The 17,660-nt window shown below is 34.6% G+C and overlaps 1 protein-coding gene across 2 annotated transcripts in view; it reads right to left on the bottom strand.

Annotated features, from left to right (window-relative positions):
• The window catches only part of TFEC (transcription factor EC), a 338,168-nt gene that overhangs the window by 32,706 nt on the left and 287,802 nt on the right, over positions 1-17,660 (bottom strand). For both annotated transcript variants that reach the window (XM_074367178.1, XM_074367177.1), the window contains one exon: positions 13,656-13,907. In XM_074367178.1, coding sequence (XP_074223279.1) covers positions 13,656-13,835 — 180 coding nt within the window. In that variant the 5' untranslated portion in view covers positions 13,836-13,907. The remainder of the gene's footprint in view (positions 1-13,655; positions 13,908-17,660) is intronic.

The following is a 17,660-nucleotide window of genomic DNA, read 5'->3' as shown; positions in this document are numbered from 1 at the left end:
AGGAAAAACTGTACATAGCTAGGAATAGGTTATCATAGTGTCTGCTCAATGGCTGAGAATAAAGTCAGTGCAGAAAAAAAAACAAAAGCAGTTATGGAGGGATGTCCACATACAATATTACTTAGGAATTTATGGATGACATGCATCAACTAATTCTTTTCATACTTAAGCCCCGCAGGAGCCAAATTCTATCGTCTACAACTGAAAGTTCACTGGCTAATATGCTTACTCAAAGCATTCCTCTGAATCTAACATGTCTTTAGTTTTATCCACATGAACTATAAAAAAATCCTTCAGAATTTCCTATCTCTGTTTATTAGCTATTCTTACACATTCTCTTTTTTCTCCCTTCTTGCCTTGTCTAAGTAGTTCTCTTAACTTGCTCCTTTGCTGCCTTCATGTCTACCTCTTAAAATCTTAACTTTCCTTCATAACTATGTTTCAAACATCATCTTTTACTAATGCATTTCAAAAATATCTCAGTTTAGCATGGCTTTTACTTAAAATCCAGGGCAACTCTCTGACTAGCATTTGAAATATGTAAATACATGCAGGATACTAAGACTTAGTATAAGAATAGCCTTGGCAATAAATATTTTTAATTAGTCTCATAATTCAGAAGAAGAAAACACAGTTAGGAGAGGTTAAGTTACTTGCACAATATCTAAATTAGAGCTTAGGTTTAACAACAAGATCCATATTCTTTCCCTCTCTGCCTCTCAGGTGTGCCTCACTGCACTGCCTCACTGCCATGTAGTCTCTCGACATGTGAATTGTGTCTCACTCAATTTTTAATTCCCTACAGAGCATGTATTATGCTTTGCATATAATAGTATTAAATAAGTATTTGGCTAATTGAACTGCTTGGGTTATATGTAGATCCAGATTTGTCAATGATTGTTGACTGGCCAACAGCAGATACGTCTTAATATAAGTACAGATAGGCCAGTAGTATTGATCTTTTAAAAAGTACATTCTGTGTATCAAAACCAAATTTCCAATATTCATTGTCCCCAGTTTGCACTGACTAAGCCATCTATGCAGCCTCTACAAAACAAGTAAGATAATTTGACAAACAGAATGTTTCAGCACACAATTTCAATGAAGTAAGTACCACATACAAGGAAGAGAAGATTACAAGAAATTAATATCATTTCCTCAAACCCAGAAGTTGACTACTATTTAAGAAAATAGTAACCTCATGCTGTGGTATCAGACAGGGAAAAATTAGCATTAATAACATATTTATGTAGAGAATTAGTCAGATTTCCTGTAACTATGCTGCTTGAAATCTGAAGAGAGAAGAGGTAGAAAGAATTGTCACTCCATTCTAAAAAAAAAAAAAAAAAAAGCCTCCAATAAAAAACTAGATTTTTAACCTCATTTGATTTTTGTCAGATTATACTAATATTAGTGATGTTATAAAGTGGAGGTCCTTTGTACCAGAGAAAAGGAGGAAAGAGATAATTCTCCTTTACATCATCTATTTGGGAATTAGTAAAGAAAAGGATACTTGCTCCAATTTTTTTCTTAAAGTCTGAGATTTAAAATGTCCATCATTAATATTAACACAACTAAGCCCACTGACTTACTGATGAACAGTATCTACATTATGCCATATTGTCAGAATTCACTTTTTTAAAATGAAATGTTTAAAGTAACAAATTACAATCTTTCATATTTTTCTCATGTTTTCTAGAAACTCAAACTATAAACAAACAAACCAACAACAATGCTTCAAAATGTATAGAAAGAGCTTGCACGCTATTTACAGATTCATTTATAGAGATTAATGTATGAACAATGAGAAGGCAACAGCAACAAAATAGGAGATAAGATACTATCTCTTCATTGCATATTATTCCAGGAATTTGTGATTTCAACATAGAAGTCTGCCTACATGCCTTAAAGTAGGGTGAGGCCAGTTCTACATTTTTTTCGGTTCATCTTTAACCTTTGGGTATTTGCTCAGAAATAAAGTTATATTTTTGTTGTTATAAGCTTTTTCTTTCCTTTTTAAGGTATAGAGCTTCTGAATCTGATAGCTATTAGTTACGGTAAAATAGTTTAAATTTAGCCTTGGATTTATGAGAATATAATGATATATTGTGCTTCAAATAAGAAATCTGAAGATTAATCACTCATCACTCATAGAAAATGGTATAGCAGATTAGATATATAATTAGATGAATGTTTATAGAGACTAGGTAGACAGATAGGTAGATAGATAGATAGATAAAATGGTATAAGCCCAATTATCTTCCTCAATAAAATTATATATCTTTTTTCTGCATCAATAAATATTTTCTAATATTTATCTACATTGTTCTTGTTTCAAAAGTGCAGAAGAAAACGCCATTTACTAATCAAATGACATTTCTTTTTTTTTAATCATCAGATGCTTTTTTTTTTTTCAATCTCATTGAAATTAACTAATTCAATCTCATTCAGTCTCCTCAGGTCTGGAAACACTTACTGTTCTTTGCATTAGCAGAGGAGAGTCTGCTCCTTTCTCTTTAAAACTTGATTCCATACTGATTATATCCTCAATAACGTCCTCCATCTAGCAAAATATAATATATTTAGAATATTGTGCATAAAGATAAAATGTGTTTCAGTCTGAATTCAGTGAGAAAATTTTTAGCAATCTTTAAAAATTTTTTTAGAATATTTAAATTAAGGTTACATGTGTATCAAAATCCAGAATATTTTAGAACTTAAAGTAATCCTGACATTCTTTGATCTGTGTCGCTTTTCCTTGCATTTGCTTCTACCAGATGGCAGGTGATGGCTGGGCAAATCACCCTGGGCTAGTCCCTCAGAAATCAGTATCTACATAAATAGAGTGGTTATCATGACTACTTCAAGTCAGAGCTCATATGCTTAATGTATAAAGATGACTTCCTACAAACTTTATTTTCCTTTTAAAATATTTTGAAAGCATCTTACAAGTGGATATTCAAGTATCAGTAGTCAAACTTTAGCCAATTAGTCCACACAAATAAAAACTACATTGAAATGTATTATCCAAATTTCCTTACTGATCACTAATAATAATAACAACAACAATATGATGAACAACAATAGTAATCACAGCTACCTTAAATAGTAACACAACAATAATAATCACAGATACCTTAAATAGTAACAAACATATAATGCAGGAGTTGTTAAAGGAGCTATTCCACATACTTTGCATACATCAGCTCATTTATCTTTATGAAAACCATACAAAGTGGATACTATCAGTATCTCCACTGTACAGAGGAGGAAACTGAAAGAAAAAGTTCAATAACTTGTTACAGATTATATAACTAATACGTGACAAAGGTAGAATTGAAATTCTGGACATCTGACTCTATAGCCCTAACTTAAATCAGCTATTTACTACCTTTCTCAACTCCTTTCTAAAACAGCTTTCCTTTCTGTCTGTACTACAGCTGGAGGAGATTTTAAAGCTTATATTTTGTGAATATCATGCCCTTCTTGATCTCTCTTTCTCTCTAACTCTAGCTCTCTTCTCACCCATTATGTTCTCTTTAGTGAAATTTTAAAATATGACAAGAGCAAAGATAGTGGGGATGTTGAATTTACGTAATTGTAGTACTCTGATTTTCCCATGACATATGCAGAAACGACCAGGAGTAAACTCTGGGAGATTCACAAAAGTATTTTGTTTCTATTAATGTTATTGTCTAAGCAAGATTTCTGAGGACCTTAGAGAATCAATTGTTCACAGAATTCTACTAAGATATACTCCCAAAGGCAATATGCCAAAAAAACCGAACACTATTCAAATGATAATTTAATAAATACTTATTGAGCAATTTTTATTGCAAGACCTTGTTTTAGTACTGGAGCACAAAGTCTGCCCTCATTGAGCCCAAACTATTGAAGAAACTGACAATTAAACAACTTAATAACAAACATTGGTCTCAAGAAATTAAAGTAGGTTGGGGGATACAGCTTGATGAGAATGAGTGTTACTATAAAAAATGGTCAAGGAAGGAATTACTGATATTTGAACAGAGATATGAGTAACATGAAGAAAGGGTAGTCCTTTGAAAGAAAGCAAAACAAAATACAGACCTCAAGGTAGAAACAAGTTTAGAGTGTTTGAGAAAGAGTGAGGGGCCAATGGGAACGGAAGAGTTAGCAAGAGCAAGAGAGGTTTTTGAGATGAAGATAAATAGTAGGCAAGGAACTTACAGAGAATAATCCTCTAGACTAGTAGCATCCAACTAAAATTTCTGCAACAGAAAGAATGTCTTATACCTGCACTTCCAATACAGTAGCAACTAAACGCATATGGCTATGAGCACTCAAGATGTGGCTAATATTACTGAGGTACTGAATTTTAAATTTCATTCAATTTTTAAAGATTGCTTTGAATTTGAATTAATTTAAAATTAAATATAAAAAAAAACCAACATGTGACTATTGGTTACCATATTCCAGAGTGCAGCCCTAGGCCCTGTTCTGCACTTTGATGTTATTACATGCACATTGAGAGATCTTTAAAGGATCTGGGATAATAAATATATATGTTTTGTTTCTTTTGGTTAGTCTACTGTCTGAAAGTTTTTATGTATATTATTGATTGTTACCAAACTCAAATTTTAACTTCATGATATTTTTCTCATTCATATTCTACCATTAAATGGACAACAAATTTGTACTGAACAGATACGAAGAAAGCCTGATGGAAGAAGGCTGCTAAACACAATTCATGAGAAATGCTTTACTTTGGAGTAATTCTGGTAGTTTCAGTAAAATTATGCATGCTATTTGTCCTTTTCTCTTTCTAGAAGTTTACATCATAAATGACCCAGTCTTTTGCATCTCTAATTTTTCCCTCTTGCCTATAAATATGCTCAGGTTTCTCCTATTCTGGAAGAAAATCCTTGTTTACTACATGTGAAAGTTCATCCTCCTTGGAGACTCTGCTTTTGCCTTTAACACCTCTATCCCTCATTTCTCCATGACTCCTCCATGAGTATCTTTTCCCTTAATTAATTGGAGACACTGTCTCTTTCATTATCCTAAATTGATTTTAAGATCTAAAATCTAACCCAAAACTTTGCTTCACTGCTTCTAGGAGTCTTCATAATTAATCACCTTTGAATCCAGTTGCTATTTTAAGAAAGATAACAAACACAACATTTTATATCAGAGGAAACAGAATTAACAGAATAGACAAAACAATTATGAATCAGCAGAATAAGCATTAAGCATTCTTCAAAGTGATATATGAAGATGATGAAATACAAAGAAAGATATAATTTTTTTAAAGAACGTAATGTTTTTTGACTAAAATAAAAATGGAGATAGCAGGTATGGAAAGTATGAGATTCGAGAACAAAGGAAAGCATTTGTAAGGTTTGAGAGATTAAAAGTGAAGGTCTACAAAAGACCAACAATCAAGCTTTTCAAGAATGCTGGGTTCAAGAAGATAATAGGATAATATTTGACGTGTTAAAGGTGAAGAATTTTCAACCTAGACACTTACAACCAATGAAATATCCTTTAAGTTTGTGCATGAAATAAAATTTTTCTTAGGTATAAAAACTCAGAAGTTTTTGACCTTTGGAAAACACTCTTTCAGGAAGTATACGAATCAGAATTAAGTAAAACTATGAAATCAATGCAAAATATAAGAATGAGTAACAGTAAAAATATTTATAGTTTAAATAATAAGAATATATATATTCTAAAAATACCAATTTAGGAAGATAGATGAAAACAAGAGGGAGATAAGATCTTACCCAGGTACTCAGGTAGAGTTTTACTTACGGGTATGACATAGATATTGCTAAACAATGATATAGTTACAGAAAAAATGTAACTATGTGTCTTAAATTAGGAGTAACAAGAGAGAGAGAAACTTAACCTGTCCAAAGAAGGCTAAAACAAAAATGGTAAATAAACAGAAAGCATCGTAATTAAAAAACATGAGAAAGATAACTCCTAAATCCTAGTGGTAAAGTAATTGTATGAATATAAATGAGTTAACATACTCATTTATTGTTCAAATTGGATTTTTAAAAGGTATTGTAATAGTGTGTCTTTAAGGGACACATTAAAATAAAATAGAGGAAGTGGAAAATTAAATGAAAAGTTGTACCACAAATAAGGGCCAAAAGGAAAGCAACAGTAGCAATGTTAATATTAAACCATATAAAATTCAAGATAGAATGTTAAAGGGAAAAAAGAATACCAAGTGCCATGAATGCATATGCACCTAAAAATATCCACAGCAACAGGTGACAGAAATCTAAGAAAAAAATAAATCAACGATTGTAATTGAGTATTTTACTCTCAAAATCATAAATCTGAACTTAGCCTTCTCTTCACCTATTCTCTAGGCCATTGCCTAGGCCCTGTTATCCTCTAAACACTTCATTTCCGAAATCTTAAATTCCATTATCTCGCTCATCAAATGCATTCTTCCTTTTAAATCCAATCTAGACCCCCTGAGGCAGATCAACTGAAGAGTTTTCATTTTATGACTCTCTATGCCTTTGCCCTATTATCTTTCTGCCCAACCATCCCAAACACCCCAGGAGTTCAATCTCTCCACTTCTTGTTAACTTAAAATTCAAAGTAGAATGGTTCTTGCCCACCATCCTACCAAAATTCCTTTTGTTGCTATTTTCTTCGAGTGCTTGACTGCCAAATTCAATAGATATTTATCAGTCCTTATTTTACTAGACTCTGCTGCTACCTTTGAGTGTGTGGGTCATTTCCTCCTTTAAACCAACTCCTTCAGTGGCACCACCCTAGTTATCTTTCACTTTACAATCTTGTGTCCCTTAAATGTTGGTGATCTCTTCAAGCCCACCCTTGGTTCACTATCCTTCTCACTGTATTTATGTTCTCCAGGAGCTCTCTTTCTCATCCAAGTTTTTAAGTACCACCCACAGGCTGACAATCCTTAAATCTCTTCCTCCAATCTAGATTATTCCTCCTTAAGGCAAACTTGGATATCTAGCTGTCACCAGCATCTCCACGTGGTGGTCTCACAGATACGTCAGCTCTAACATGTTCTAATATAGGGCCTCATGATCTCTCACTGCACTATAGAAATAGCCTTCTGACTTCCCCCACCCCCGCCACCATCCTTCTAGGCTTTTTCTTCTACATAGTTGACAGACTGATATTAAAGTCAAATCTAACGATGTTACCCAAGCCCCCACATTTAAGCCTTCCAAGGATTTGAAATTAACTTAACAAGGAGTCCCAGCCTTTCTGAGATTTGCCTATTGCCTACTTCTCTGGTGTCACCTTTTATCCTCATCTGCCTCTCATTTTCTGCTCACCTCATCTGTTTCCCATCTCTGTTCTTTGCTAATGCTACCTTACTTGGCTAAATATACCACTGGCCATTCTCTTCTAAGTCTACTTGACATACTTCTGGAAAAGAACAGCACATCTACACCCCTATGTATACCACTGCCCTTTCTACATAATAATACGATTATTTGCTTACTGTTTTTTCCCTCTTTCTTTCAACTTAGAGCTCCTAGAGAGTACAGAGGATGAGAAAAACAAGACAAGGAATAATGAAAATGTAGCATGTGAAAATGCTAGGATAAGATCAATTTTATTCACATGATATAGGTGTTACTATGAAAATGCAGAGAATAGGCACCTAATCCACACAGAGTATCCTCAGGGAAAGCATTTTAGAGAAGAAATCTGAAGTGAATTTTGAAGAATCAGTTCAAATTATCCAGACAAATGGAGATTGAAGGAGTAGTTGGTAAAGAAAGGATATAAGAAAGGAGAACCTGGTCACTGTGAGGATCACTAGTGAACCATATGGCTGAAGAACAAAGCAACATGTGGAGGTATAATGATAAGTCTGGGTCAGGTACCAAGGGTGGAAAGAGTCCTGTGTGCCATGAGTCCAAATTTGAATTTTTCCTGGAAAGACCCATGCTATAAAATGTTTCTTTGATTTTACATTTGATTGTCTTAGAGATCTTAATCACCAGGTTACTCCTAATTCTAAGCCCTGAATCCTGAATCTAAGGATATTCTCACAGACTTACTCTGTGGTAGCTATGATTTCTGAGGTCCACTTCGAATTAATGAAATGTTTCCTGATGGCACAGGAGGACAAGGTTAGGAGAAAGAAACACCAAAATATGGCAACAGCCACCATCTCCTGAGCCCCAACTCCGCCCTTGTGTTAAGAATTTTTAAAATATAAGCATCAGAGTGATGTCACCAAGATGGCAGCAAGGTCATTCCTGAGTTTACTCCCTCTCACGAGAAGAATAATTCACATCTATTCAGGAACAAGACAAAACTAAGCAATTCCTAGAGCACGAGGGTGAGGCTGAAATACTCCCTGCCCCTCAGAGATTAAGACAGACTCCATCAGAAGGTGAGAGAAGCGGCTACACGTTGACCACACCGATCCTCCTCTAGGACAGTGCAACACTATGCAGAGAAGTCTTCCCTGAGCTGCTGGTTCCTTCAGTGGGAACAGAGAAACAGGGGGGGCGACCAATCTCCTTCAGCATTGTGGGTTGCTTTGTAGGAGACCCTACTTTTGATCTCCCACCACGGGGGAACCTGCAGGGGAATCTGTGGGGCCCACCCACTGGGAATCTGACTGAGACAGACAAGCAGGGAGGGACTTGCAACAACCAGCACACAGATCTTGGCAGACTGCATTCATATCTGCAGTGCCCAAGTTGTAATCCCAACCAGTAACTTCGCTTGTCTGTGGAACCAAATCAGAGGCACCCTCTGACCAGGTGATCTTGGGGGAAGGAGCACAGATCTGCCAGATTTAGATCCACAAAGAAGTTTTACCAGCCTGGAGCCCAGCCCACACCCAGATGAGGTGCTGAGTCACAGCCCCACTTGCAATGAAAAGAACCTTCCAGCCCCATCTGACTAGAAGAGCTAGTGACGACTGCTGGAAACTGTGCAGCCCAGTGGTACTCAAGCCAAAAGAAAGGAAGGCAGGCAGAGCATATTGCCCTCAGAGGAAAGTAGTACCAAGCAAGGGGTCTTCCCATGCTGTGGACAGACAGGAAGATTAATTCATAGCAAGGCTGAGAGTAGCTCCTGGCTCTTCTCAACCAGTGAAACTGTTTGGAAAACTGAGAATAACCTGGAGGGGCCCATTTCCCTCCTTCCCATGCATAGGGGCTGAGACACAACCCCACCCACTGTAGACAGTGTCTTCTCGCCCCATCTGATCACAAGGGCTGGCAAAAATACCTGAAAGCTGTGCAACCCAGTAGCACTCAAGCTGAGCAAAGGGCAGACAGAAATGATAGTTTGCAGAGCAAACCCAGTAGCCCTTTTAGCCAAGGAACCTGGGTTTGAATCAGCTTGAGTTAAAACAACAAAGTGCTTTACTGGTTTTAGAGCAGCTTTTCCCACTGTGTCTGGGTAGGGAATCTGATTCATAGCCTTGCTCATCATAGAATACAGACTTGAGTCTATCTAACGAAGGAAACTAATTGGAGCATATGGGAAGCTGCATAGCCTATTTAACAGTGCTGCATACAGCAGCACTTGAACAGAGAGCACAGCCCATGATTCCCCCAACTGCAGAGCAAAATAAGTGGCCTCATCTGACCAGGGAATTCAGTGCATACTTAGGCCTTATTCAGGCCCCCAAACAGTAAACTGCACAGGCCCTGGGCCCTGGTCTGCTTCCCTGCCAGGACATGGAAGCTTATTCATAGCTCCATGTGCTATATCCAGTCCCAACCACCTAGTAAGCCTGATCAGAGAATTCAGGCAACTATCGAGCCCCTTCTACAAACTCACTTGTGTAGGAAACAAACCCAATAGTATATTCAACTCTTCTCAGCTGGTAGCATCCCTATCCTCAGAGTTTGAACAGTTGCCTCACCCCAAAATAGATCATAATAGCAGGCCCCACCTGCCTAAGGATATCGGTGGCAGACACACCCAGAAACCCCAAAAGAGAAGACTGGTGAAGAACTGTCTCTAACAAAGCAAACCTGTAAAGTCTGGGGCCCACATTACTCAAATCCACTGATACCAACATGAGTGCTTAAAGATCACAAAAAATCGGATAAATATGATACCACCAAAAGAAACTAATAAAACTCTAATAACTGATCCTAAAGAAATGGAGATCTATGAACAGTCAGACGAAGATTTCAGGATAATCCTCTTAAGGAAGTTTAGTAAACTAGAAGAAAACACAGACAGATGCCTAAACAAAGTTAACAAAATTAAGAAAATAATATATGAACAAAGCAAGAAGTTAGAAAAGGAAATAGCAATCATTTTTTTAAAAAAGGCAGAAATCCTAGAGTTGAAAAATACAATAACTGCACTGAAGAATTCAGTAGAAAGCTTCAAAAGTAGATTTGACCTTGCAAGAAAAAAGAATCAGCCACCCAGACACTAGGACATAAGGAATCACCCTGTAAAAGAAGCAAAAACAAAAAGGAATGAAAAAAGCATGAAGAAAGCCTATGGAAATTATGGGACACAATGAAAAGAAACAATATTTGCATTATAGGAATTTCAGAAGGAGAAGGGGGGAGGACACAAAATACATTTAAAGTAATAATGGGTGAAAACTTCCTGAACCTAAATGAAGAAATGGACATCCAGATCCACAAAACCCAAAAGACCCTAAATAATTCGAACCTGAATAGGGCTACACTAAGAGACAGTATGGTTAAATTGCCAAAAGTCAAAGACAATGAAAGAATGTTAAGAGCAGCAAGAGAAAAGTGAGAAGTTACATACAAGGGAACCCCCAAGACTATCACTGGATTTTTTAACAGAATTTTTCAGGTCAGGAGACAATGGGATGACATATTTAAACTATTGAAAGAAAATAACTGTCAACCAAGAATTCCACTAGTGAATCTGTCCTTCAAAAATGAAGGAGGGATAAAGACTTTCCTGAACAAACAAAAGTTGAGGAGTTCATTACCACTAGACCTGTTTTACAAGAAATGCTAAAGGGAGTTCCTTAAATGGAAGTAAAAGAATGCTAATTAACATAATAAAAACACAAAACAGTATCATAACTCTCACTGACAATGAAAAATATATATATATATATATAGTCACAGTTAATTCTGTGATATAGTGGTAGTTCCATGACTCACAACTCTGGTTAAAAAGTTAAAAAAAGCAACAAAAATAACCATAATCTATTATTTGTAACCCAATATAAAAAAAATAAGTTGTAACAGAAATAACCTAAAATGAGAGAGGGAGAAAAAGTGCAAAGAATACAAATTCTACTAGAGTTATTATCAGTTTAAAATAGGGTTTATAAGTTTATGTTATTTTATGTACATCTTATGGCAACCACAAAGGAAAATCTTATAGTAATTATGCAAACAAAAACAACAACAACAACAACAACAACAACAACACAGCTTGATAAAGAACTCAAAGCATGCTGATACCAAAAGGCAAAACACACAAAAAAGGTAGCAGGACAAGAAACAAGAAATGATGGATCTACAAAATAACCAGAAAACAACTAATAATATTTTATTGTAGTAAATCCTTATCTATCAATGATTACTTTAAATGTAAATGAATTAAATTCTCTAGTCAAAAGACACAGTATGGATGAATGGGACAAAAGTTTATTTTCTAGAATATAGAAACAGCTCATATAACTTAATAATAAAAAAAAATCCAATCCAAAAATGGGTAGAAGACCTAAAAAAGCAATTCTCCAGTGAAGACATACAAATGGTCAATAGGCACAAGAAAAGATGCTCAATATCGCTAATTATCATAGAAATGCAAATCAGAACTACAGTGAGGTATAACCTCACACCAGTCAGAACAGCCGTCGTTAAAAAAATCCACAAATGATGAATGCAGGAGAGGTTGTGGAGAAAAGGGAACCCTCCTACACTGTTGTTGGGAATGTAATTTGGTGCAGCCAATGTAGAAAACAGTATGGAGAATCCTCAAAGAACTAGAAATTGACTTACCATATGATCCAGCAATCCCAATCTTGGGCACATATATGGAGGGAATTCTAATTCAAAAAGATACATGCACCCCAATGTTAATAGCAGCACTATATACAATTGCCAATATATGGAAGCAAACTAAATGTCTATCTATAGATGACTGGATAAAAAAGTTGTGGTATATTTATACAATGGAATACTACTTAGCCATGAAAAAGAATAAATAATCCCATTTACTGCAACATGGATGGACTTGGAGATCATCATCCTACGTGAAGTAAGCCAGAAAGAGAAAGAAAAATACCATATGATATCACTCATGTAGAATCTAAAAAAAGGGGAAAAAAAAAAAGAAGAAGAAGAAACCAATGAACTCATCTACAAAACAGAAAAAGGCTCACAGACATTGAAAACAAACTTATGGTTACCAGTGGGAACGGGGTAGGAAGGGATAAATTGGGAGTTCGAGATTTGACGATACTAACTAATATGTATAAAATAGATAAACAACAAGTTTATACTGTATAGCACAGGGAACTATATAGTAACTTAGGGTAAAAAAGAATATGAAAACGAATATATGTATGTTCATATGTCATGGAAACGATGCTGCCCACCAGAAGTTGATACAACATTGTAAACTGACTATACTTCAATTAAAAAACAAATATATATATACATCCAAAAAATGTTATAAAAATAAAGAATCACAGTGAGTTCCCCACCACCACCCCAGTCAGAAAATGTAAGCATCAGAAAAACTCTTCAAGCTGTAGAAATGTTGGTGAGAGAAGTGAAGGACTGAGATCACACAAGTAAGTGGTGATTCTAACTTTATGCCATCTGACTCTAAAGACTGAACACTTTCTGCTTTGTGAAGAGGACTCCAGCAACAATCAAAAAATATTAGGAAATTGCAACAATATAGGATACATATTAGCTACTAAAGATAGCAAGACTGGGAATGATAGTAGTATGTGAAAATGTGTACATGATAAGCCAAATTCAAAGAGAACACACATTAAAACTATAATATATGGAATAAAATTATGATTAAGTAGACATCAATGATTGAAGAGACTTTTAAATACACAGTTTAAAGAACAATGGTTAAAAAAATTGAAAACTTTTGTCTGCAGCCAGTGTGCACGTTGCCCCTAGACCACTACATCTATTTACGTTTTCAACCTTTCCCAGCCATGCAACTCCATTTGACTGACACCACTTAGAGGACCACTAAGATCAGGTAAATTTCTCTTATAATGTATAAACTTATTATAAAATAAAAGGTAAGCTGTGTGCCTAAAGAAAAAAATATTTACTAAGAAATTGAGAAGAATGATATATGTTACTTACTCTTTCTCATTTTTTAGAAAACATATTTCATAAGAAATAAGATCATTTTCTAGGTTTTGCCTAGAATTCAGTGGCTTATGCATATCCTTTAGGATTTGTTTTTTCCTTTAGAAATCAATCTTCTGTACAAGGAAATGAACTTTGGAAGAAAGCAGTTGTAAGATAAATTGTATTGGGTGAGTTCTAAATTTACTGTACAGATGATTTTCATCCTACATATATTTTTATGATTTTCAGAGTGAATAGAGAACCTAGTTCTGCATTCTTTCTTTTTGGAAAATTCTTTATATATCCATTATTGAAAAGTTTAAGTAAATATGTATGTAGAGATTTATGACATACATGCCATTCCACATTGTCATCTTCTTTCCCAACAGTTAGCAACTTGGTGAGTGGATTTCCAGTGAGGCCAGCATCACTCTCAGGAGACGGGTGTCCATGCTGTACCATAAATGTACTGCTTGGTGTTGGAGGCTGTGACCGTTTAAGAGTCTGATTGACTATCTGATGGTCAAGGGTCATGAAGGGTTTTACTTGCTGTCTCTGAACTTTCTGTAGCTGAGTCCTTGCAGGACTTTCCAGGTGTGCTGGGACCTACAAAATAGAAACCAAACAATTGCAATGTGTAGCAACAGCTCGTAAATGAATTCCACTTTCAACAACTGGATTATGACAATAAACACTATAACATGCAGTTTTTTCAAATTTATGGTCTATGCTTCTGTCATAATTTACATAAGATATTAATGGATTACAGTTTTTAAGAAGTAATTTAATCTTTATTAAAATACTTTAAATGCTAACAGAGTCCTAAAGAACAGCCCTTCAAGTAACATGCAACTGAAAAAAATTTGAAGTAAGCATATAAGTAGCAAAACTTTTTGAGGGTCTGAGAAAGAATGGCTAAAATAATAAGAAGAAAACACAGCTGATTCACTATTACTAGTGATCTTTATATAATATATATTTCCTGGGTTTCTTTATACTACACATAAATATTTCATTGGATATAATCACAACTATTTTTTACTAAAACTAAAAAAAATTATCCATTAAAGAGCAGAGACCAGAAACACATATACTAAATATTGTTTGATACTTTATGGGTAGTGAAAATCTAGGTGATTTTTTTTTCAGTTTTCTATATTTTCCGAAGTTTCTATACTGAGATTAATTTTTTAAAAATCTTTATTTTAAACACTTCCATCTTCTCACTTAATAATAACAATACTTTGTTAGAGTCATTATGAATTGAAAGAAAGAAAAATTCAGAGAAAAATCTAAACAGTGTCATGAGCCACCTAAGCAATTTACCAGTATTTTGAAATCCCTTTTTCAAAATACAGACTTAAAATTCTGGGCGTCTTCAGTCTAGCTATCATAGTTAATGATATACCATTATTTGTATAAGGACAGTTTTAAGTATTTCAAGCTTCCCCTTTAAAAGCCTCTGAAAATAGTATTGCCTGCCAGTCCCCTTTATATTTACTATGCTGTGATGTGGCTTCTAATACATTTTCCTCAAGTGACCTATATATAAACCTATTTAATATTTCCCTCATGTTAAACAATAGTAAAGATTGCTGTACAGTGCTTATTTTTCTTTTTATTTCTGTAACACAAACTACTCCTTGAATCCCTTAACATGCATTAGCCCAGATAAATAGCCTTTACAAAGTATTTTGCATTTAAATTAGCTGGTTTGGGGTACAATATTGTAGTAGTTACTTTAGTTTAATTCTGTTATGCTGACATTTTTAGCATTGTTTTAATTGTACTACCATAAAATAATTTTTCAGTCATGTAAAAAAGATTAAGATTGGTAATAAAGATTACACATATTACTAATTATATTGCTATGAGCTTTAAAGTTGTAAAATAACATTTCATTAAAATGCCAGTGGTAATTTTTTTAGGGTAGCTATTTAGCTTATCCTACAGTTTTAAGTTAATCCTTCTTAATCTGTGTACATTTACAAAATGTACATTATAAATAGCATTTTCAGATTCACAAATCTGAACTACTTTCACACAGTGTAACTGAATGCTAAGGAATATTGTTTATTAGTCTAAGAAAAGTATGTTGAATCAGAATTTACAACATTCATTAACAAATTCATTTCTCCCTTTACATCTATTGACTCCAAAAGCTTTTGCTAGAGTATATATTGCATTTTGTGTTACATCAAGGGTACAAGGGAAATTTTAGGTGTGATCTTAAGGCTCTTGAAATTTACAGTCTACTTGGGCAACATTAATATCAAAGACAGCAAAAACAACTGATAATGATAACAGTAACAATATGTAACAGATACCAGGCACTATGCTAAAGCATTTTACATACATTATTTCATTTAATCCTTGTTACAACCTTAAAAGACAGATATCAAAAGTAACCCCACCGCACCATATAATTTAAGCCATTGAGACTAAGAGGTCAAATGGTGTGGCTGTTACCACTATCACTGTAGCAGCTAGTGGCTGTTATCCACTAGCAAGGGATGGAGCTAGAATACAGGATCTGGCTTCCTAAACACTACACAATATTGGCTCCTGACTGAAATGACTGGAATACAAAGCAAAAGCTCAGTAATGTATACAATGAATTAAAAATGCCACGAGAGGCAATGGTTTCTAAAAACTAATTTAAAGAGAAAATAATTGTAAGTCTGGTATTGGAAGGAGATAGTCCTATACAGGGGACAGAGGGAAGGAAATCTCAAATGCAAAGGATCAGAGTGAAAGAAGACAAGAGGTTGGCAGTCACAAATATTAATCCATGAAAAGGAACTCACACTAATATTTTTCTCAAAGCGAGACTGTCATCTAATTAGACCACTCTATACAAAGTCACAATAAAATATGAAATTCTAATTCTGCCTAAATTATTGGTTATTTATAGGGAATTATGATGGTCTACCAAGCAAAAGTGAAGACTGTCTTGGACCCTACCTATGTAACATCTATAAACTAAGCATAATAGTCTGAAAGCTCAGTAGTGGAGGGGAAGATTCAATAGAATGTAATTAAGCTACTCCCAAGAAAACCTCTGTCTTTTCCAATGGGCTGATATCAATGAGACAGCTAAGTGTAAAACATCAGTTAAACCATGTGCAACCAATTTTAAAATACTTTTAATGCCTGGGAACTGAAGACAACCATAAAACCATTGATTGGATTTGTTTTACTAAAAGTCTCAGTATTTGGTGAGATGAAGTAAACAAAAGTATAGGTTGTCATTGCTCATTTATTCACTTACTTAAGAAATATTTTTGAGTGACAAGTGTGTGCTCACTGAGTGGTACACTGAAGGTAGAAGGGAGATAACCATAGGGTGTACCTTCAAAGAATTTGCCGTCTAGTCACAGTTTAGAAAGAAAAGAAAAACAAGAGATCTCCAAAGGCAAGCACTGCATTTCTCTTGCTGGCTGCTGGACTGCCATATTTCCTATATGACCCAGCAGGCACTTAAAATACATGTTCACATGTATTCAATGAACGAATGACTCAAGTACAGTGTGTGAATAACTATGGTGATCAGAGTTTGGGAATCCACCAGAGGAATAGGTAAACCATAATCAGAATGTATTAAGTCATCACCTTGAAGACTAGAGCAGCTGTAGATTGTTATATGTGGACTGTCAAAGAGATTAAAACCACCCAGACATAGGAAAATTTTGCTATTGAAAACAACAAATCATATCTCTGAACTCTGAATTATGTCTCAACATTATCTCTCTGGCATGCTGTTATTGCAAACTAAAATTATGGACCAGTTTAAGTTCAACGTTTTGTCTACGGCACAGAAATCTGTTTTATTTCATTTAAAATAATTTATTTACTTATAGTCTCTCTATTTTCCAAAACATTATAAACAACACGATGTGTAAATGTGGTATTTCTGGTGTAATGGTGTAAGTATTTACACCAGAAAATGTAGGCTGAAGATAATATGTAATATTGCAGTTGAGTACAAAATTTACCCACAAGCATCTTGGCAGCCAAAGAAAAAAAATTTAAAAACTTATTAGAACCTTATGAAATTGAAAATATTTGATCATTTTTGATCTACAAAATGTCTATTCCATATAGTTCAAACTAATACACATTTCTTAATAAATAATTAAATCATATCAGTTCTGAGGAAAGACAAATATTTTTAAGAATAATATCTAAGAATTTATAAACTAGATTTTTGGGGAAGACATGAATGATAAATTCCAATAGTAACTTTTGCAAAATATGCAGTGAAATTATTTGTATGCCCATATTAAAAATATATATATATATATATATATATTTATTGTCCTAAATTGAGTTATTCAGGAAAGATAAACTGAGACTGGC

This window comes from Camelus bactrianus, chromosome 7 (genome assembly GCF_048773025.1).
Source record: "Camelus bactrianus isolate YW-2024 breed Bactrian camel chromosome 7, ASM4877302v1, whole genome shotgun sequence".
Lineage (NCBI taxonomy): Eukaryota > Metazoa > Chordata > Mammalia > Artiodactyla > Camelidae > Camelus > Camelus bactrianus.
The sequence above is the reverse complement of the archived record's forward strand: the minus strand, read 5'-3'. Positions and strand labels throughout refer to the sequence as shown.